The 24,089-nt window shown below is 50.4% G+C and overlaps 1 protein-coding gene across 1 annotated transcript; it reads left to right on the top strand.

Annotated features, from left to right (window-relative positions):
• Positions 1-7,052: 7,052 nt before the first annotated feature.
• LOC140376650 (glutamate receptor ionotropic, delta-1-like) lies at positions 7,053-22,817 on the top strand (the record flags this gene model as incomplete). The annotated part of the gene is made up of 3 exons (XM_072462128.1): positions 7,053-7,152; positions 8,032-8,340; positions 22,612-22,817. Coding segments are annotated over exons 1-3 (615 nt in total), but the record flags the coding sequence as incomplete, so codon positions are not given.
• Between the last annotated feature and the right edge of the window lie 1,272 nt (positions 22,818-24,089).

Raw genomic sequence — 24,089 nt, 5'->3', positions numbered from 1 at the left:
GGACCCTCTTACAGAGACTAGAGGACAGGGTGGGACCCTTTTACAGAGACTAGAGGACAGGGTGGGACCCTCTTACAGGGACTAGAGGACAGGGTGGGACCCTCTTACAGAGACTAGAGGACAGGGTAGGACCCTCTTACAGAGACTAGAGGACAGGGTGGGACCCTCTTACAGGGACTAGAGGACAGGGTGGGACCCTCTTACAGAGACTAGAGGACAGGGTGGGACCCTCTTACAGAGACTAGAGGACAGGGTGGGACCCTCTTACAGGGACTAGAGGACAGGGTGGGACCCTCTTACAGAGACTAGAGGACAGGGTGGGACCCTCTTACAGAGACTAGAGGACAGGGTGGGACCCTCTTACAGGGACTAGAGGACAGGGTGGGACCCTCTTACAGAGACTAGAGGACAGGGTGGGACCCTCTTACAGGGACTAGAGGACAGGGTGGGACCCTCTTACAGAGACTAGAGGACAGGGTGGGACCCTCTTACAGAGACTAGAGGACAGGGTGGGCATCACTGGCCCCGCCCTAAACTGGTTAAAGTCCAATCTGGAAGACAGGAAGTACTTTGTGTCTCAGACCACATGACCCTGACCTGTGGAGTGCCCCAAGGGTCAGTCCTGGGTCCCTTTCTGTTCCACCTCTACATGCTACTGTTAGGTCACATGACACGCAGTGAAAATGTATCACATGATGCAGACGAGTCAGATCTATGTTTCACTGTCGCAGGTGAATATGGACAATTATTGACCCGTTTCCTTCCTCTCCTCCTCTCTCTCTCTCTCCCTCTCTCTCTCTCTCTCTTGTAAATATTCATTTCAGTTTGAGTTTTATTTCCTGGTGAATTTTACATTCGCCTTGTGGCTCTAACAGAATCTGCAAACTCAGCTCCAACTTATACTGGAAAAACTTTGTACATCTCATATTTTAATTTTAGTCCTGGTTTAGTCCTGGACTAAACCAGTTGTAATGAGCTCCAGGTTCTTGTGTAAATCATGATTTTAATTATTCATGATTTGTTCTGATTTATTCCCCGGAGACGTCGATGTTTGAACTGAAAACAAACAACACACATTTATTAGGCCCGAGCCCCAGCAGGGCGGAGGGCCCATTGCTCCCGCAACGCTGCCGAAGGCAGCGTTGCAACTGTCTGACCAAACATGCGGGCGCAGCCCGCATGTTTGGTGCCCCGTCGCCCCTGGCAAGTACAGTGAACTAGCCCATGCCGAAGGCATGGATCATGCATACTTACTCCTGCTATGACAGAAAAAGTCAACAATGAGTGAACGGGCGTAGCCCATTCACTCATTGTTGACAACAGCAGCGCGAAGCGCTGCATTCCTCCAAAAACCCTCCTGGCATCGTCCCGTACGCGAGAATCCATGCCGCAGGCATGGGCCATGCTTGTATCTGCGCAAATCAATGGAAGTCTATGGGGAGTGGGCGGGGCATCCCGACGGAATAGGGAGTGACGAGCGCATAAGCGCTCGTAATGATGATTCCACCCCATGGCGGCATCGGGAAGGCTTAGAGCTTTCAAACGATGTATAATTTGTTGTTATAGTGGAAACGGCTATATTGTTTTTGCTAAAAATATTATTTTTAGGCCCGAGCGCCACAAGCTGGCGAGAGGCCTATTAATCTCGTAAGGCCGTGCAAAGCACGGCTGCGAAAGTGCGCACGTAGTGCGCACGAAATCGAGCGCAAAGCGCTCGCCCACTTCCAAACACTCACTAACGCACTCCTTCACTCATGCACGCCCCGTGCATACTAATTAGTAGTAGGAAAATGGAACATTACCGTTGTAAACGGGCGAAGCCCGTGCAAAAGTGCGCACTAAACGAGCATTTTACATTGAGATAACGACCGCGAAGCGGTCGTCATCCCCATATAAAGCACTCATTTAACCCTAACCCTAACCCTAACCCTAACCCATTTGCGCTAAGTAGCTCACGAATACGTTCCCCATCTCTTGCATGTTCCGTTCATATAAACATGTAATGCAAAAATTGAACATTATTACTGTATAGAGGGCCAAAAACACAAAGTGGGCGGAGCCCACTCAAAATTAACGAAAGTACCCGTCAGTGACCAGGGACCCACACCATGAGGTAGGAAAGCGCGAGCGCTTTCCGAAAATGTATAGTTTATGATATTTGAAAAATGGGAAACATTGTTTTCGAATCGGAATATTATTCTTTCTTCTTTCTTCTTCTTCTCGGGACCAACCCCCCTATTTTTCACCCAGTGAACATTGACGGAAAGTCACAAAAATTTGCACACCTCTTAAAATCGTGCCTCTCTACATCCCTTTTCTAAAATAAAAAAAATTGGCGCGTCAGCGCCCCCAAATGTACCAAAAATGCATTGAGAGATGGGAAATGACCCAAAAAAAATCTGATCGTAGAATCATGAAATTTGGCGCAGAGATAGATGGTGACAAGAGAAGTAAAAAATATTATTACGGCAACGCCGTCCGCCCAACCAAATGTCGGCCATATTGCTTCAAAAATGGCTAAACATGACTTCGGAGTTTTTCCAAACGTCGTACTTTTACGAACTCCTCCCAGGGCGTTGGCCCTAAAAAGCTGAAATTTGGTGAAAATGCTACTGAGGAGTGGGACATCAAAAGTTATCCAAATTACATTGATACCTGTCACGGTCTCTGAGCGGCGAAGCCGCAAACTGTAGCAAGAATTTCAGAAATCTCCCAAATTTAACATTTCTGCCGTTTGCGCAGATAAAGTCCGAATTGCGTCAAATTAGAATCAGTTGTTAAACTCTTTGCCCTAAACCTACTTGAAATGAAATAAATTAATTTGGAGCCACAGCGCCCCCTACAGATTTTATATGGAGGTTAAATATTTAGTTTCGCAAAATTATATGAAATTTGACACACAACTCAATTTTGGCCCCATCAAAAAAGTCAATGACTCATGTCATAATTGTTATGTCGTTGCCGTAGCGATGACCGAAACCTTCCATGTTATTCCAATGGGGAAATCGCCAGAACATGTTTACACTTTAGACTTTCACAAACTCCTCCCCCTCAGGGCGTCAGCCCTATTAACCTGAAATTTGGTGAGACTCATCTTCAGGACCATCAAAAGTTATTCACATTTTTATTCAAAGAGTCACGGTGTCTGTGCGGCAGAGCCGCACATTTTGCCAAGAATTCAAAATAAAATTGCTTTTTGATGTAAAACAAAGGGGAGAACATGTGACAGCGTCACAGATTCAGCAGGAGGCGTAATAAAAGGACAATTGGGGCGCGTTAGCGCCCCCTCCTCTTGCGGCGTGGCGGCGGCGTGGCGGCGGCGTGGCGGCGGCGTGGCGGCGGCGTGGCGGCGGCGTGGCGGCGGCGTGGCGAGGGCCGATCATTGCCGCTTGCGGGTATATTTTTTATTATTTTTCTTGTTCTTCTGCTTTTTGAACTCTAATTTGACCCCCTGAACATGCTCAAAAACTCACCAAACTTTGCCCAAAATTCAGAATCGGCGAAAAATTAGATTTTTTCTGGGCCATTTTTTTTTTCGTTAAAAAATGGCGCGACAGCGCCACCGACAAAAGTCAAAATACATTGCACCTATGGGAGACGCCCCGAGGTCAACTTTGGCGTAAAGCTACGAAATTCGGGACACGCATTCCTCTTGTGAGGACAAAAAAAATATATTATTGTGGCCACGCCCCCAGACTTACCCTATGGCCGCCATCTTCCTTTGAAAATGAAAACACGCTGTGTTAGCCATTTTGTTCACGTCAAACTTTGACGAAATCCTCATAGGGCGTTTTGCCCACCGACTTCAAAATCGGCGTACATCCTCTGGACAAGTGGGGCATCTAAAGTTATCCAATTTTTTGAGATACCTTTTACGGTTTGTGTGCGGCGCAGCCGCAAAGTTGGACAACTTATTTTGGAATATTGCAGATCTAAAAATTGCTCCCATTTGATCAAAACCAGTCCGATTAGGACCAAATTTGAATCAGTTGTTAAACTTTCTAGTTTGGACCAGTTTAGGCTGACAAAATTGAAATGGCCGCGATAGCGCCCCCTACAGAGTGACCTTTAAATTAACATTGAAGGTCAAAAATTAGTTTTACCAAAATTGTCTAAACTTTACCCAAAATTCTATTTTGCCGTCCCGATCTCAAAAGCCAATCACAAAAATGCCTAAATTTTTACGGCGTAGTCGTAGCGATGACAGAAACCTCCCATGTTATCCTTATGGGAAAACCGCAAAATCTCTCAAATTACCACATTTTTCTGTTTCACACTTTAACGAACTCCTCCTAGTGCGTTTTGCCCACCAACCTCAAAATTGGTGTACGTCCTCTAGACAAGTGGTGCATCTAAAGTTATCCAAATTTTAAGGATAGCTTTTACGGTCTCTGTGCGACGGAGCCGCAAACGTTTCCCAGAATTCTGACTATTTGGCCTTCAGAGTGGCCTATAAACAATATAGTTTTTCCAAATGACATGATATTTTGAACAAAATTCTAATTTGCCATCCTGATCATAAAAGTATGAGAGCCAAAGTCATATTTTGTACGGCGTAACCGTAGCGATGACAGAAACATCCCATGTTATCCTCATGGGAATATCGCTCAAAGCACCACATTTTTATGCTTCACACTTTAACAAACTCCTCCTAGGGCGATTGTCCGATCAAACTCATATTTGGAGAATATCATCTACACAAGCGGGCCATCAAAACATATCCATATTTTGATTCTAAGTGCTACAGTCTCTGTGTGGCGGACCCGCAAATATATGTCAGAAATGGGAAAACAGCAAAATCTCTAAATTTTAATTGATTAATTGATTTTAAGTGGTACGGTCTCTTTGCCGTGGAGCTGCAAATATCCTGTCACAAATGGGAAAACGCCAAATCTTTGAAATGTCCACATTTACGCTTCACACTTTAACAAACTCCTCCGTGGGCAATAGCCCGATCAAGCTTTACTTTGGGAAATATCATCTACACAAGCGCGGCATCAAAAGTTATCCATATTTTTATTCCAAGTGCTAAGGTCTCTGTGCGGCGGAGCAGCACATTTGACTGACACTTGTGTTGATTTGCACTGGATTGGCCATGTCCAATGTGTCGCCGTCTGTCAAGTTCTTTTTTAATTCAACACACAATAAGGGCGCCATCTTTATCAAGTCGAAAGCGCAGAGTCGGAAGGCCGGCGGCCCGCGAGGGCCGTTGGATGCCGCTTGCGGCTTTAATTTATCCTTCTTAAACAAGAAGGATAAATTCCCTAAACAAACTCAAGACGTTGCATAAACCAGGTCTAAACCCCGGGTCAGACCTCGGGTCAGACCTCGGGTCAGACCCCGGGTCAGACCCCGGGTCAGACCTCGGGTCAGACCCCGGGCCCGGGTCAGACCTCGGGTCAGACCCCGGGTCAGACCTCGGGTCAGACCTCGGGTCAGACCCCGGGTCAGACCTCGGGTCAGACCTCGGGTCAGACCTCGGGTCAGACCCCGGGTCAGACCTCGGGTCAGACCTCGGGTTAGACCCCGGGTAAGACCACACGGGATGTGTTCAATGTTTAATCTGGTTTCGATGACGAGGTCACAACACAAGGTCGACTTTATTCATAAATTAAAACGATCACAGATTTCTGAACATTTCCAAAGCGTTTTTCACGACGGGGGCGAAATTTAAATTGTGAACTTTGAAAAAAGAAAGGGCAAGTCCTGATTATTAATAATGATATGCAGATTTATGTTAATGCGACACATGTTTCAATCATGTGTTTTCAGATTTATAAAATGCACATTATTTCTTTAAATATGGACCAGTGTGGGACAGGGTCAGGACCAGTGTGGGACAGGGTCAGGACCAGTGTGGGACAGGGTCATGACCAGTGTGGGACAGGGTCAGGACCAGTGTGGGACAGGGTCATGACCAGTGTGGGACAGGGTCAGGACCAGTGTGGGACAGGGTCAGGACCAGTGTGGGACAGGGTCAGGACCAGTGTGGGACAGGGTCAGGACCAGTGTGGGACAGGGTCATGACCAGTGTGGGACAGGGTCAGGACCAGTGTGGGACAGGGTCATGACCAGTGTGGGACAGGGTCAGGACCAGTGTGGGACAGGGTCAGGACCAGTGTGGGACAGGGTCAGGACCAGTGTGGGACAGGGTCAGGACCAGTGTGGGACAGGATCAGGACCAGTGTGGGACAGGGTCAGGACCAGTGTGGGACAGGGTCAGGACCAGTGTCGGACAGGGTCAGGACCAGTGTGGGACAGGGTCAGGACCAGTGTGGGACAGGGTCAGGACCAGTGTGGGACAGGGTCAGGACCAGTGTGGGACAGGGTCATGACCAGTTTGGGACAGGGTCAGGACCAGTGTGGGACAGGGTCAGGACCAGTGTGGGACAGGGTCAGGCTGTGGGACTCCATTGGCCCCTCCCACATTACCCAGAGTGCACCTCTCCATCGGCCCCTCCCACATTACCCAGAGTGCACCTCTCCATCGGCCCCTCCCACATTACCCACAGTGCACCTCTCCATCGGCCCCTCCCACATTACCCACAGTGCACCTCTCCATCGGCCCCTCCCACATTACCCAGAGTGCACCTCTCCATCGGCCCCTCCCACATTACCCACAGTGCACCTCTCCATCGGCCCCTCCCACATTACCCAGAGTGCACTTCTCCATCGGCCCCTCCCACATTACCCACAGTGCACCTCTCCATCGGCCCCTCCCACATTACCCACAGTGCACCTCTCCATCGGCCCCTCCCACATTACCCACAGTGCACCTCTCCATCGGCCCCTCCCACATTACCCACAGTGCACCTCTCCATCGGCCCCTCCCACATTACCCACAGTGCACCTGTCCTGAGCCCAGGACAACAATGAGAAGCAGCTTTAGCAGGTTTTTTCTGCTTTAAAAGATTCAGAATAATATAAAGAATGAAGTAAACGGCTCTAAATCCGATCGTGTCCGTCATAACAACACGTTCTGAGTCGAGCGTGAGAATGTGCGTCTGTTTCTCTGCGATAAACCCCACAATCCTCGCGTTATCGTTTCCATCATGTCCATAATCCATAATCCGGCTCTGGATCTGCTCCACGAGACTCTGGGGCCAAACGAGAGCGCGAGGATCGATGAGACGACACGGGGCCAGAGCCAGGGTCGGTCAAGCCGGACTCGGAGAGAAGCAGAGGATTAGGACCAGAAGAAGAGAGTGGTTTAGTCCTGGTTTACTCCTGGTTTAGTCCTGGTTTAGACCTGCTTTAGACCTGGTTTAGTCCTGGTTTAGTCCTGGTTTAGACCTGCTTTAGACCTGCTTTAGACCTGCTTTAGTCCTGGTTTAGTCCTGGTTTAGTCCTGCTTTAGACCTGGTTTAGTCCTGGTTTAGTCCTGGTTTAGACCTGGTTTTGACCTGCTTTAGACCTGGTTTAGACCTGGTTTAGTCCTGCTTTAGACCTGGTTTAGTCCTGGGATGAACGCGGTGCTAAAAGTGTCTCGCTCTCGTCGTCGCTTTATGAAAAATAGATAGAATTGAAACACAAACAGGTTCATTATCGGCGACGCACGAGACAAAACGCTGAGCTCGGGACAAACCGCTACATTCACGTCTGGAGAAAAGCTCTGGATCATGTCGGGTCATCAAACATGACTTCTGGAGCTGTCCGGTGCTGATTTCAGCTCCATTTCTAACTCAGATCTCCTTCATTACGACTGCGTGCTCACCACAGCAGGTTTTAGGCTGAAGCGGATGAAACGCTCCCAAAAGACACGATCTCGTACTTCAAAGTCAGAGAAATGTGTCCAGAACGACGGTGTGAAATGGACGTCTTCTAAAAGGTCATTTTAGTTCATTGAGTCGACTAAATCCAAGTTTTAAGTCTCACGTTGCTTCGTGTTCAGACGAGTTTCTTAGACGTTGTGTTTAGTCTTTTGTGTTTAATCATTTGACAAAAATATCCACTTTGGTTATAGTTTTATATCTGTTTTTTATTTCATTTAGTGTTGAAATGTGTGGCTGAAACGTCTCTGGTGTGTTTCAGCCTGTGAGCTGATGAACCAGGGCATCCTGGCGCTGGTGTCGTCCACCGGCTGCGCGTCGGCCAGCGCCCTCCAGAGTCTGACGGACGCCATGCACATCCCTCACCTGTTCATCCAGCGCAGCAGCGACGGCTCGCCTCGCACGGCCTGCAGGTTCAACGGCGGCGGCGGCGGGGGCGGCGGCAGGGGCGGGGGCGGGCCCAGGTACACGCTCGCCGCTCGCCCGCCCGTCAAACTCAACCACGTCATGCTCAGCCTGGTGCAGGAGCTCGGCTGGAAGAAGTTCATCGTGTTCTACGACATGGACTACGGTGAGGGAGGCGGCCTGGGCCTGGGGAGGGGCCATGTGACTCACCTGTCACTCACCTGTCACTCACCTGTCACCTGCCACTCACCTGTCACTCACCTGTCACCTATACTGTTTGTTTTTGGGGTCACATGTGGTGGGTGGAAGAGGGAGGATGGGGGAGGAGCGGGGGGAGGAGCAGGGGGAGGAGCAGGGGGGAGGAGCAGGGGGGAGGAGCAGGGGGAGGAGTAGGGGGAGGAGCAGGGGGAGGAGCAGGGGGGAGGAGCGGGGGGAGGAGCAGGTGGGAGGAGCGGGGGGAGGAGCAGGGGGGAGGAGCAGGGGGGAGGAGCAGGGGGAGGAGCGGGGGGAGGTCCACACTCGAGAACAACATGTATTTGTTTGAAATGATTTGAAGCGATGACATCACATCTCACGTCTCCAGAACCTTCAGCTGCTGAAGGTGAACTGACTTTAAAAACGCAGAGCACCTCCTTGTCTCCTTTCCCACAAGGCCTTTTCTCTTGTAGACCTCGCTCTCCATTCCCTTATCAGCATCGGCCGTTGTTTAGTCCTGGTTTAGTCCTGGTTTAGTCCTGGTTTAGTCCTGGTTTAGACCTGGTTTAGTCCTGGTTTAGACCTGGTTTAGTCCTGGTTTAGACCTGGTTTAGACCTGGTTTAGTCCTGGTTTAGACCTGGTTTAGACCTGGTTTAGTCCTGGTTTAGACCTGGTTTAGTCACAGAATCGGGGTTTTTGCAGCTTCACTTTAAAATAACAGTTTTTTGATCAAATGATGAAACTCAGAGCCGCTCAGACGCTCAGAATCGTCCACTGAACGCGGCGTTTCCTCCACAAACCACTTTCTCCCGCTCGTGTTTATCGCCCGGAGGTTTGTGCGGAAACAAAACGCTCTTCGTCATGAAAAGGAACGAGAAAAACGATCATAACTGGAAGAAACGCCCACGACAGAAGCGGCGTTTTCCCTCCGGACGACGAGAGCATCACGAGCTCTAAAGGAGAAACAGATTCGAGGGAATAAAGATGGAACAAAAGAAACATGTAACGGCCAAAGCTCTTCTCATCTGGTCCATGTTCAGAGCTTAGTTTAGTCCTGGTTTAGACCTAGTTTAGACCTGGTTTAGACCTGGTTTAGTCCTGGTTTAGTCCTGGTTTGGACCTGGTTTAGTCCTGGTTTAGTCCTGGTTTAGACCTGGTTTAGTCCTGGTTTAGTCCTGGTTTAGACCTGGTTTAGACCTGGTTTGGACCTGGTTTAGTCCTGGTTTAGACCTGGTTTAGACCTGGTTTAGACCTGGTTTGGACCTGGTTTAGTCCTGGTTTAGACCTAGTTTAGACCTGGTTTAGACCTGGTTTAGTCCTGGTTTAGTCCTGGTTTGGACCTGGTTTAGTCCTGGTTTAGTCCTGGTTTAGACCTGGTTTAGACCTGGTTTGGACCTGGTTTAGACCTGGTTTAGACCTGGTTTAGTCTCTTTCAGAGGGTTCAGAGCTGTTTGTGAGGAGGCATCGTCATGGAAACAGGTTCTAAAGTCACACTGTGTAACATCACATCAGGTTTAAAGAGAGAGAAACACGTCTGGAGCAGGTTGTTCTGTGTCACTGTTACCACACTTTCACTTCACGTCCTCACGTACCTCACCGACTACTACGATGCAGTACTTGTACCTCACCGACTACTACGATGCAGTACTTGTACCTCATTGACTACTACGATGCAGTACTTGTACCTCACTGACTACTACGATGCAGTACTTGTACTTCACCGACTACTACGATGCAGTGCTTGTACCTCACCGACTACTACGATGCAGTACTTGTACCTCACCGACTACTACGATGCAGTACTTGTACCTCACAGACTACTACGATGCAGTACTTGTACCTCACCGACTACTACGATGAAGTACTTGTACCTCGCCGACTACTACGATGCAGTACTTGTACCTCGCTGACTACTACGATGCAGTACTTGTACCTCACCGAATACTACAATGAAGTACTTGTACCTCACCGACTACTACGATGCAGTACTTGTACCTCACTGACTACTACGATGCAGTACTTGTACCTCACTGACTACTACGATGCAGTACTTGTACCTCACCGACTACTACGATGAAGTACTTGTACCTCGCCGACTACTACGATGCAGTACTTGTACCTCGCTGACTACTACGATGCAGTACTTGTACCTCACCGAATACTACGATGCAGTACTTGTACTTCACCGACTACTACGATGCAGTACTTGTACCTCACCAACTACTACCATGCAGTACTTGTACCTCACTGACTACTACGATGCAGTACTTGTACCTCACCGACTACTACCATGCAGTACTTGTACCTCACTGACTACTACGATGCAGTACTTGTACCTCACCGACTACTACAATGAAGTACTTGTACCTCACTGACTACTACGATACAGTACTTGTACCTCACTGACTACTACGATGCAGTACTTGTACCTCACCGACTACTACGATGAAGTACTTGTACCTCACCGACTACTACGATGCAGTACTTGTACCTCGCTGACTACTACGATGCAGTACTTGTACCTCACAGACTACTACGATGCAGTACTTGTACCTCACCGACTACTACGATGAAGTACTTGTACCTCGCCGACTACTACGATGCAGTACTTGTACCTCACTGACTACTACGATGCAGTACTTGTACCTCACCGAATACTACAATGAAGTACTTGTACCTCACCGACTACTACGATGCAGTACTTGTACCTCACTGACTACTACGATGCAGTACTTGTACCTCACTGACTACTACGATGCAGTACTTGTACCTCACTGACTACTACGATGCAGTACTTGTACCTCACTGACTACTACGATGCAGTACTTGTACTTCACCGACTACTACGATGCAGTACTTGTACCTCACCGACTACTACGATGCAGTACTTGTACCTCACTGACTACTACGATGCAGTACTTGTACCTCACTGACTACTACGATGCAGTACTTGTACTTCACCGACTACTACGATGCAGTACTTGTACCTCACCAACTACTACCATGCAGTACTTGTACCTCACTGACTACTACGATGCAGTACTTGTACCTCACCGACTACTACCATGCAGTACTTGTACCTCACTGACTACTACGATGCAGTACTTGTACCTCACCGACTACTACCATGCAGTACTTGTACCTCACTGACTACTACGATGCAGTACTTGTACCTCACTGACTACTACGATGCAGTACTTGTACCTCACTGACTACTACGATGAAGTACTTGTACCTCACTGACTACTACGATACAGTACTTGTACCTCACTGACTACTACGATGAAGTACTTGTACCTCACTGACTACTACGATGCAGTACTTGTACCTCACTGACTACTACGATGCAGTACTTGTACCTCACTGACTACTACGATGCAGTACTTGTACCTCATTGACTACTACGATGCAGTACTTGTACCTCACCGACTACTACGATGCAGTACTTGTACTTCACCGACTACTACGATGCAGTACTTGTACCTCACCGACTACTACGATGCAGTACTTGTACCTCACTGACTACTACGATGCAGTACTTGTACCTCACCGAATACTACGATGAAGTACTTGTACCTCACCGACTACTACGATGCAGTACTTGTACCTCGCTGACTACTACGATGCAGTACTTGTACTTCTCCGACTACTACGATGCAGTACTTGTACCTCACCGACTACTACGATGAAGTACTTGTACCTCACCGACTACTACGATGCAGTACTTGTACCTTGCTGACTACTACGATGCAGTACTTGTACCTCACTGACTACTACGATGCAGTACTTGTACCTCACCGACTACTACGATGAAGTACTTGTACCTCGCCGACTACTACGATGCAGTACTTGTACCTTGCTGACTACTACGATGCAGTACTTGTACCTCACTGACTACTACGATGCAGTACTTGTACCTCACCGAATACTACAATGAAGTACTTGTACCTCACCGACTACTACGATGCAGTACTTGTACCTCGCTGACTACTACGATGCAGTACTTGTACTTCACCGACTACTACGATGCAGTACTTGTACCTCGCGACTACTACGATGCAGTACTTGTACCTCACCGACTACTACGATGCAGTACTTGTACCTCACCGACTACTACCATGCAGTACTTGTACCTCACCGACTACTACGATGCAGTACTTGTACCTCACTGACTACTACGATGCAGTACTTGTACCTCACCGAATACTACAATGAAGTACTTGTACCTCACCGACTACTACGATGCAGTACTTTTACCTCGCTGACTACTACGATGCAGTACTTGTACCTCACCGACTACTACGATGCAGTACTTGTACCTCACCGACTACTACCATGCAGTACTTGTACCTCACCGACTACTACGATGCAGTACTTGTACCTCACCGACTACTACCATGCAGTACTTGTACCTCACCGACTACTACCATGCAGTACTTGTACCTCACCGACTACTACCATGCAGTACTTGTACCTCACCGACTACTACCATGCAGTACTTGTACCTCACTGACTACTACGATGCAGTACTTGTACCTCACCGACTACTACCATGCAGTACTTGTACCTCACTGACTACTACGATGCAGTACTTGTACCTCACTGACTACTACGATGCAGTACTTGTACCTCACTGACTACTACGATGAAGTACTTGTACCTCACTGACTACTACGATGCAGTACTTGTACCTCACTGACTACTACGATGCAGTACTTGTACTTCACTGACTACTACGATGCAGTACTTGTACCTCACTCACTACTACGATGCAGTACTTGTACCTCATTGACTACTACGATGCAGTACTTGTACCTCACAGACTACTACGATGCAGTACTTGTACTTCACCGACTACTACGATGCAGTACTTGTACCTCGCCGACTACTACGATGCAGTACTTGTACCTCACCGACTACTACGATGCAGTACTTGTACCTCACTGACTACTACGATGCAGTACTTGTACTTCACCGACTACTACGATGCAGTACTTGTACCTCACCAACTACTACCATGCAGTACTTGTACCTCACTGACTACTACGATGCAGTACTTGTACCTCACCGACTACTACCATGCAGTACTTGTACCTCACTGACTACTACGATGCAGTACTTGTACCTCACCGACTACTACCATGCAGTACTTGTACCTCACTGACTACTACGATGCAGTACTTGTACCTCACTGACTACTACGATGCAGTACTTGTACCTCACTGACTACTACAATGAAGTACTTGTACCTCACTGACTACTACGATGCAGTACTTGTACCTCACTGACTACTACGATGAAGTACTTGTACCTCACTGACTACTACGATCCAGTACTTGTACCTCACTGACTACTACGATGCAGTACTTGTACCTCACTGACTACTACGATGCAGTACTTGTACCTCATTGACTACTACGATGCAGTACTTGTACCTCACTGACTACTACGATGCAGTACTTGTACTTCTCCGACTACTACGATGCAGTACTTGTACCAAACCGACTACTACGATGCAGTACTTGTACCTCACTGACTACTACGATGCAGTACTTGTACTTCACCGACTACTACGATGCAGTACTTGTACCTCACCGACTATTACGATGCAGTACTTGTACCTCACTGACTATTACGATGCAGTACTTGTACCTCACTGACTACTACGATGAAGTACTTGTACCTCACTGACTACTACGATGCAGTACTTGTACCTCACTGACTACTATGATGCAGTACTTGTACCTCACTGACTACTACGATGCAGTACTTGTACCTCATTGACTACTACGATGCAGTACTTGTACCTCACTGACTACTACGATGCAGTACTTGTACTTCACCGACTACTACGATGCAGTACTTGTACCTCACTGACTACTACGATGCAGTACTTGTACCTCACCGAATACTACGATGAAGTACTTGTACCTCACCGACTACTACGATGCAGTACTTGTACCTCGCTGACTACTACGATGCAGTACTTGTACTTCTCCGACTACTACGATGCAGTACTTGTACCAAACCGACTACTACAATGCAGTACTTGTACCTCACTGACTACTACGATGCAGTACTTGTACTTCACCGACTACTACGATGCAGTACTTGTACCTCACCGACTATTACGATGCAGTACTTGTACCTCACTGACTATTACGATGCAGTACTTGTACCTCACTGACTATTACGATGCAGTACTTGTATTCTTCTTGATTCTGGTCATTTTCCTCCTTCTCAAACTGAACTCGACTCGCTTCAAACTCAGACTCGCTTTTCATCCCGGATTCTGTTTTAACCTCCGCCAAAGTCGCCTCATGAAATATCCACGTCCCCCCACGTCCCCCCACGTCCCCCCACGTCCCCCCACGTCCCCCCACGTCCCCCCACGTCCCCCCACGTCCCCCCACGGACTGAACCGGCGTCACACAAGTAGATGCAAAAAGACGTTTAGTAATTCCAGTGTGTGAGTGAGGGGCGTGGCTAAAGCTAGTGTGTGTGAGGGGCGTGGCTAAAGCTAGTGTGTGTGAGGGGCGTGGCTAAAGCTAGTGTATGTGAGGGGCGTGGCTAAAGCTAGTGTATGTGAGGGGCGTGGCTAAAGCTAGTGTGTGTGAGGGGCGTGGCTAAAGCTAGTGTGTGTGAGGGGCGTGGCTAAAGGTAGTGTATGTGAGGGGCGTGGCTAAAGCTAGTGTATGTGAGGGGCGTGGCTAAAGGTAGTGTATGTGAGGGGCGTGGCTAAAGCTAGTGTGTGTGAGGGGCGTGGCTAAAGCTAGTGTGTTTGAGGGGCGTGGCTAAAGCTAGTGTATGTGAGGGGCGTGGCTAAAGCTAGTGTATGTGAGGGGCGTGGCTAAAGCTAGTGTGTGTGAGGGGCGTGGCTAAAGGTAGTGTGTGTGAGGGGCGTGGCTAAAGCTACTGTATGTGAGGGGCGTGGCTAAAGGTAGTGTATGTGAGGGGCGTGGCTAAAGCTAGTGTGTTTGAGGGGCGTGGCTAAAGGTAGTGTATGTGAGGGGCGTGGCTAAAGCTAGTGTATGTGAGGGGCGTGGCTAAAGCTAGTGTATGTGAGGGGCGTGGCTAAAGCTAGTGTGTGTGAGGGGCGTGGCTAAAGGTAGTGTGTGTGAGGGGCGTGGCTAAAGGTAGTGTGTGTGAGGGGCGTGGCTAAAGCTACTGTATGTGAGGGGCGTGGCTAAAGGTAGTGTATGTGAGGGGCGTGGCTAAAGCTAGTGTGTGTGAGGGGCGTGGCTAAAGCTAGTGTATGTGAGGGGCGTGGCTAAAGCTAGTGTATGTGAGGGGCGTGGCTAAAGCTAGTGTATGTGAGGGGCGTGGCTAAAGCTAGTGTATGTGAGGGGCGTGAAGTTTGAACCTCTCTTTATGTCATGCTAATGCTAATGCTAATGTAAGACGCTTCATGACCTGGAAATATCAGATTGTGGCTCTTGACAAAGCGAGTGCCATGAACAGGAAACAGCTGTTGCTAACGTGCTACGCTAGCTAGGAGGAGGAGAACAGAGGAGGAGGAGAACAGAGGAGGAGGAGAACAGAGGAGGAGGAGGAGAACAGAGGAGGAGGAGAACAGAGGAGGAGGAGAACAGAGGAGGAGGAGAACAGAGGAGGAGGAGGAGAACAGAGGAGGAGGAGAACAGAGGAGGAGGAGAACAGAGGAGGAGGAGAACAGAGGAGGAGGAGAACAGAGGAGGAGGAGGAGAACAAAGGAGGAGGAGAACAGAGGAGGAGGAGAATAGGGGAGGAGGAGAACAGAGGATGAGGAGAACAGAGGAGGAGGAGGAGAACAGAGGAGGAGGAGAACAGAGGAGGAGGAGAACAGAGGAGGTGGAGAACAGAGGAGGAGGAGGAGAACAGAGGAGGAAGAGGAGAACAGAGGGGGAGGAGAACAGAGGAGGAGGAGAATAGGGGAGGAGGAGAACAGAGGAGGAGGAGAACAGAGGAGGAGGAGAACAGAGGATGAGGAGAACAGAGGAGGTGGAGAACAGAGGAGGAGGAGAACAGAGGAGGAGGAGGAGAACAGAGGAGGAGGAGAACAGAGGAGGAGGAGAACAGAGGAGGTGGAGAACAGAGGAGGAGGAGGAGAACAGAGGAGGAAGAGGAGAACAGAGGAGGAGGAGAACAGAGGAGGAGGAGAATAGGGGAGGAGGAGAACAGAGGAGGAGGAGAACAGAGGAGGAGGAGAACAGAGGATGAGGAGAACAGAGGAGGAGGAGAACAGAGGAGGAGGAGAACAGAGGAGGAGGAGAACAGAGGAGGAGAACAGAGGAGGAGGAGGAGAACAGAGGAGGAGGAGAACAGAGGAGGATGAGAACAGAGGAGGAGGAGGAGAACAGAGGAGGAGGAGAACAGAGGAGGAGGAGAACAGAGGAGGAGGAGGAGAACAGAGGAGGAGGAGAACAGAGGAGGAGAACAGAGGAGGAGGAGAACAGAGGAGGAGGAGAACAGAGGAGAACAGAGGAGGAGGAGAACAGAGGAGGAGGAGGAGAACAGAGGAGGAGGAGAACAGAGGAGGAGGAGAACAGAGGAGGAGGAGAACAGAGGAGGAGGAGAACAGAGGAGGAGGAGGAGAACAAAGGAGGAGGAGAACAGAGGAGGAGGAGAATAGGGGAGGAGGAGAACAGAGGATGAGGAGAACAGAGGAGGAGAAGGAGAACAGAGGAGGAGGAGAACAGAGGAGGAGGAGAACAGAGGAGGTGGAGAACAGAGGAGGAGGAGGAGAACAGAGGAGGAGGAGAACAGAGGAGGAGGAGAACAGAGGAGGAGGAGGAGAACAGAGGAGGAGGAGAACAGAGGAGGAGGAGAACAGAGGAGGAGGAGGAGAACAAAGGAGGAGGAGAACAGAGGAGGAGAATAGGGGAGGAGGAGAACAGAGGAAGAGGAGAACAGAGGAGGAGGAGGAGAACAGAGGAGGAGGAGAACAGAGGAGGTGGAGAACAGAGGAGGAGAAGGAGAACAGAGGAGGAAGAGGAGAACAGAGGAGGAGGAGAACAGAGGAGGAGGAGAATAGGGGAGGAGGAGAACAGAGGAGGAGGAGAACAGAGGATGAGGAGAACAGAGGAGGTGGAGAACAGAGGAGGAGGAGAACAGAGGAGGAGGAGGAGAACAGAGGAGGAGGAGAACAGAGGAGGAGGAGAACAGAGGAGGTGGAGAACAGAGGAGGAGGAGGAGAACAGAGGAGGAAGAGGAGAACAGAGGAGGAGGAGAACAGAGGAGGAGGAGAATAGGGGAGGAGGAGAACAGAGGAGGAGGAGAACAGAGGAGGAGGAGAACAGAGGATGAGGAGAACAGAGGAGGAGGAGGAGAACAGAGGAGGAGGAGAACAGAGGAGGAGGATAACAGAGGAGGAGAACAGAGGAGGAGGAGAACAGAAGAGGAGGAGAACAGAGGAGGAGGAGAACAGAGGAGGAGGGGGAGAAAAGAGGAGGAGGAGAACAGAGGAGGAGGAGGAGAACAGAGGAGGAGGAGAACAGAGGAGGAGGAGAACAGAGGAGGAGGAGGAGAACAGAGGAGGAGGAGAACAGAGGAGGAGGAGAACAGAGGAGGAGGAGGAAAACAGAGGAGGAGGAAAACAGAGGAGGAGGGGGAGAAAAGAGGAGGAGGAGAACAGAGGAGGAGGAGAACAGAGGAGGAGGAGGAGAACAGAGGAGGAGGAGAACAGAGGAGGTGGAGAACAGAGGAGGAGGAGGAGAACAGAGGAGGAAGAGGAGAACAGAGGAGGAGGAGAACAGAGGAGGAGGAGGAGAACAGAGGAGGAGGAGAACAGAGGAGGAGGAGAACAGAGGAGGAGGAGGAGAACAGAGGAGGAGGAGAACAGAGGAGGAGGAGAAAAGAGGAGGAGGAGAACAGAGGAGGAGGAGGAGAACAGAGGAGGAGAACAGAGGAGGAGGAGGAGAACAGAGGAGGAGGAGAACAGAGGAGGAGGAGAAAAGAGGAGGAGGAGAACAGAGGAGGAGGAGGAGAACAGAGGAGGAGGAGAACAGAGGAGGAGGAGAACAGAGGAGGAGGAGGAGAACAGAGGAGGAGGAGAACAGAGGAGGATGAGAACAGAGGAGGAGGAGAACAGAGGAGGAGGAGGAGAACAGAGGAGGAGGAGAACAGAGGAGGATGAGAACAGAGGAGGAGGAGGAGAACAGAGGAGGAGGAGAACAGAGGAGGAGGAGGAGAACAGAGGAGGAGGAGAACAGAGGAGGATGAGAACAGAGGAGGAGGAGGAGAACAGAGGAGGAGGAGAACAGAGGAGGAGGAGAACAGAGGAGGAGGAGAACAGAGGAGGAGGAGGAGAACAGAGGAGGAGGAGAACAGAGGAGGAGAACAGAGGAGGAGGAGAACAGAGGAGGAGGAGAACAGAGGAGGAGAACAGAGGAGGAGGAGAACAGAGGAGGAGGAGGAGAACAGAGGAGGAGGAGAACAGAGGAGGAGGAGAACAGAGGAGGAGGAGGAGGAGAACAGAGGAGGAGGAGAACAGAGGAGGAGGAGAACAGAGGAGGAGGAGGAGAACAGAGGAGGAGGAGAACAGAGGAGGAGGAGAACAGAGGAGGAGGAGGAGAACAAAGGAGGAGGAGAACAGAGGAGGAGAATAGGGGAGGAGGAGAACAGAGGATGAGGAGAACAGAGGAGGAGGAGGAGAACAGAGGAGGAGGAAAACAGAGGAGGTGGAGAACAGAGGAGGAGAAGGAGAACAGAGGAGGAAGAGGAGAACAGAGGAGGAGGAGAACAGAGGAGGAGGAGAATAGGGGAGGAGGAGAACAGAGGAGGAGGAGAACAGAGGATGAGGAGAACAGAGGAGGTGGAGAACAGAGGAGGAGGAGAACAGAGGAGGAGGAGGAGAACAGAGGAGGAGGAGAACAGAGGAGGAGGAGAACAGAGGAGGTGGAGAACAGAGGAGGAGGAGGAGAACAGAGGAGGAAGAGGAGAACAGAGGAGGAGGAGAACAGAGGAGGAGGAGAATAGGGGAGGAGGAGAACAGAGGAGGAGGAGAACAGAGGAGGAGGAGAACAGAGGATGAGGAGAAGAGAGGAGGAGGAGGAGAACAGAGGAGGAGGAGAACAGAGGAGGAGGATAACAGAGGAGGAGAACAGAGGAGGAGGAGAACAGAAGAGGAGGAGAACAGAGGAGGAGGAGAACAGAGGAGGAGGGGGAGAAAAGAGGAGGAGGAGAACAGAGGAGGAGGAGGAGAACAGAGGAGGAGGAGAACAGAGGAGGAGGAGAACAGAGGAGGAGGAGGAGAACAGAGGAGGAGGAGAACAGAGGAGGAGGAGAACAGAGGAGGAGGAGGAAAACAGAGGAGGAGGAAAACAGAGGAGGAGGGGGAGAAAAGAGGAGGAGGAGAACAGAGGAGGAGGAGAACAGAGGAGGAGGAGGAGAACAGAGGAGGAGGAGAACAGAGGAGGTGGAGAACAGAGGAGGAGGAGGAGAACAGAGGAGGAAGAGGAGAACAGAGGAGGAGGAGAACAGAGGAGGAGGAGGAGAACAGAGGAGGAGGAGAACAGAGGAGGAGGAGAACAGAGGAGGAGGAGGAGAACAGAGGAGGAGGAGAACAGAGGAGGAGGAGAAAAGAGGAGGAGGAGAACAGAGGAGGAGGAGGAGAACAGAGGAGGAGAACAGAGGAGGAGGAGGAGAACAGAGGAGGAGGAGAACAGAGGAGGAGGAGAAAAGAGGAGGAGGAGAACAGAGGAGGAGGAGAACAGAGGAGGAGGAGAACAGAGGAGGAGGAGGAGAACAGAGGAGGAGGAGAACAGAGTAGGAGGAGAACAGAGGAGGAGGAGGAGAACAGAGCAGGAAGAGGAGAACAGAGGAGGAGGAGAACAGAGGAGGAGGAAAACAGAGGAGGAGGAGGAGAAAAGAGGAGGAGGAGAACAGAGGAGGAGGAGAACAGAGGAGGAGGAGGAGAACAGAGGAGGAGGAGAACAGAGGAGGAGGAGGAGAACAGAGGAGGAGGAGAACAGAGGAGGAGGAGAACAGAGGAGGAGGAGAACAGAAGAGGAGGAGGAGAACAGAGGAGGGGGAGAACAGAGGAGGAGGAGGAGAACAGAGGAGGAGGAGAACAGAGGAGGGGGAAAACAGAGGAGGAGGAGAACAGAGGAGGAGGAGAACAGAGGAGTAGGAGAACAGAGGAGGAGGAGAACAGAGGAGGAGGAGGAGAACAGAGGAGGAGGAGAACAGAGGAGGAGGAGAACAGAGGAGGAGGAGGAGAACAGAGGAGGAGGAGGAGAACAGAGGAGGAGGAGGAGAACAGAGGAGGAGGAGAACAGAGGAGGAGGAGAACAGAGGAGGAGGAGGAGAACAGAGGAGGAGGAGAACAGAGGAGGAGAACAGAGGAGGAGGAGAACAGAGGAGGATGAGAACAGAGGAGGAGGATGAGAACAGAGGAGGAGGAGGAGAACAGAGGAGGAGGAGAACAGAGGAGGAGGAGAACAGAGGAGGAGGAGAACAGAGGAGGAGGAGGAGAACAGAGGAGGAGGAGAACAGAGGAGGAGAACAGAGGAGGAGGAGAACAGAGGAGGAGAACAGAGGAGGAGGAGAACAGAGGAGGAGGAGAACAGAGGAGGAGGAGAAGAACAGAGGAGGAGGAGAACAGAGGAGGAGCAGAAAAGAGGAGGAGGAGAACAGAGGAGGAGGAGGAGAACAGAGGAGGAGGAGAACAGAGGAGGAGGAGAACAGAGGAGGAGGAGGAGAACAGAGGAGGAGGAGAACAGAGGAGGAGGAGAACAGAGGAGGAGGGGGAGAACAGAGGAGGAAGAGGAGAACAGAGGAGGAGGAGAAAAGAGGAGGAGGAGAACAGAGGAGGAGGAGGAGAACAGAGGAGGAGGAGAACAGAGGAGGAGGAGAACAGAGGAGGAGGAGGAGAACAGAGGAGGAGGAGAACAGAGTAGGAGGAGAACAGAGGAGGAGGAGGAGAACAGAGGAGGAAGAGGAGAACAGAGGAGGAGGAGAACAGAGGAGGAGGAAAACAGAGGAGGAGGAGAAAAGAGGAGGAGGAGAACAGAGGAGGAGGAGAACAGAGGAGGAGGAGGAGAACAGAGGAGGAGGAGAACAGAGGAGGAGGAGGAGAACAGAGGAGGAGGAGAACAGAGGAGGAGGAAAACAGAGGAGGAGGAGAACAGAGGAGGAGGAGGAGAACAGAGGAGGGGGAGAACAGAGGAGGAGGAGAACAGAGGAGGAGGAGAACAGAGGAGGAGGAGGAGAACAGAGGAGGAGGAGAACAGAGGAGGAGGAGGAGAACAGAGGAGGAGGAGAACAGAGGAGGAGGAGAAGAGAGGAGGAGGAGGAGAACAGAGGAGGAGGAGAACAGAGGAGGAGGAGGAGAACAGAGGAGGAGGAGAAGAGAACAGAGGAGGAGGAGAACAGAGGAGGAGGAGGAGAACAGAGGAGGAGGAGAACAGAGGAGGAGGAGAACAGAGGAGGAGAACAGAGGAGGAGGAGAACAGAGGAGGAGAACAGAGGAGGAGGAGAACAGAGGAGGAGGAGAACAGAGGAGGAGAACAGAGGAGGAGGAGAACAGAGGAGGAGGAGAACAGAGGAGGAGAACAGGAACAGAGGAGGAACAGAGGAGGAGAACAGAGGAGGAGGAGAACAGGAGGAGGAGAACAGAGGAGGAGAACAGAGGAGGAGGAGAACAGAGGAGGAGAACAGAGAGGAGGAGAACAGAGGAGGAGGAGAACGAGAGGAGGAGAACAGAGGAGGAGGAGAACAGAGGAGGAGGAGAACAGAGGAGGAGGAGAACAGAGGAGGAGGAGAACAGAGGAGGAGGAAACAGAGGAGGAGGAGAACAGAGGAGGAGGAGAACAGAGGAGGAGGAGAACAGAGGAGGAGAACAGAGGAGGAGAACAGGAGGAGGAGAACAGAGGAGGAGGAGAACAGAGGAGGAGGAGAACAGAGGAGGAGGAGGAGAACAGAGGAGGAGGAGAACAGAGGAGGAGGAGAACAGAGGAGGAGGAGAACAGAAGAGGAGGAGGAGAACAGAGGAGGAGGAGAACAGAGGAGGAGGAGGAGAACAGAGGAGGAGGAGGAGAACAGAGGAGGAGGAGAATGTTCTGTGGCTCAAACTCATCGGCTCCAACTGCAACTTTTAATTAAATTCACAAAGATAAAAGTCTCAGAGGAAAAAGACTCGAGGGAACGAACTTTGCATCAGATTTAACACGTTCAGGACGAGATGGTCCATAAAGACATGTCCAGGTGAAACGTCTCATGATGCGTCCTCTCAGAGCAGACATGTCCCCGTTGCGTCCTCAGATATCCGTGGTCTGCAGAGCTTCCTGGACCAGACGTCCAGACGAGGAGTGGACGTGTCTCTGCAGCGCGTTGAGAGGAACGTGTCCAGAGTCTTCTCCAGCCTCTTCAGCTCCATGAAGACAGAGGAGCTGAACCGCTACAGGGACACGCTGAGGAGGGCCCTCCTGCTGCTGAGCCCCGCCACTGCCCTCGCCTTCATGCTGCAGGTGAGGAGGCCAGGGGGTGCGGCCATGCTCCAGGACTAAACCAGGTCTAATCCAGGTCTAAACCAGGACTAAACCAGGACTAAACCAGGTCTAATCCAGGACTAAACCAGGACTAAACCAGGACTAATCCAGGACTAAACCAGGACTAAACCAGGTCTAATCCAGGACTAAACCAGGTCTAAACCAGGTCTAATCCAGGACTAAACCAGGACTAAACCAGGTCTAATCCAGGACTAAACCAGGTCTAAACCAGGTCTAAACCAGGACTAAACCAGGACTAAACCAGGACTAAACCAGGCTACAGACTAAACCAGGACTAAACCAGGACTAAACCAGGTCTAAACCAGGTCTAAACCAGGACTAAACCAGGTCTAAACCAGGTCTAATCCAGGTCTAATCCAGGACTAAACCAGGACTAAACCAGGACTAAACCAGGACTAAACCAGGACTAAACCAGGACTAAACCAGGACTAAACCAGGTCTAAACCAGATCTAAACCAGGACTAAACCAGGTCTAATCCAGGACTAAACCAGGACTAAACCAGGACTAAACCAGGACTAAACCAGGTCTAAACCAGGTCTAATCCAGGACTAAACCAGGACTAAACCAGACTAAACCAGGACTAAACCAGGATAAACCAGGACTAAACTAGGTCTAAACCAGGACTAAACCAGGTCTAAACCAGATCTAAACCAGGACTAAACCAGGTCTAATCCAGGACTAAACCAGGACTAAACCAGGACTAAACCAGGACTAAACCAGGTCTAAACCAGGTCTAATCCAGGTCTAATCCAGGTCTAAACCAGGACTAAACCAGGACTAAACCAGGACTAAACCAGGTCTAAACCAGATCTAAACCAGGACTAAACCAGGACTAAACCAGGACTAAACCAGGTCTAAACCAGGTCTAATCCAGGACTAAACCAGGACTAAACCAGGACTAAACCAGGTCTAAACCAGGTCTAAACCAGGTCTAATCCAGGACTAAACCAGGACTAAACCAGGACTAAACCAGGACTAAACCAGGTCTAAACCAGGTCTAATCCAGGACTAAACCAGGACTAAACCAGGACTAAACCAGGACTAAACCAGGACTAAACCAGGTCTAAACCAGGTCTAAACCAGGACTAAACCAGGACTAAACCAGGACTAAACCAGGTCTAATCCAGGTCTAAACCAGGTCTAAACCAGGACTAAACCAGGTCTAAACCAGGACTAAACCAGGTCTAATCCAGGTCTAATCCAGGACTAAACCAGGACTAAACCAGGTC

Source organism: Eucyclogobius newberryi, unplaced genomic scaffold (assembly GCF_026437365.1).
Source record: "Eucyclogobius newberryi isolate DKJ021-1_F unplaced genomic scaffold, fEucNew1.0.hap1 SCAF_373, whole genome shotgun sequence".
In the NCBI taxonomy this organism is placed as follows: Eukaryota; Metazoa; Chordata; class Actinopteri; order Gobiiformes; family Gobiidae; genus Eucyclogobius; species Eucyclogobius newberryi.
Note: the sequence above shows the minus strand (reverse complement) of the source record. Positions and strands in the feature narration are given on the sequence as shown.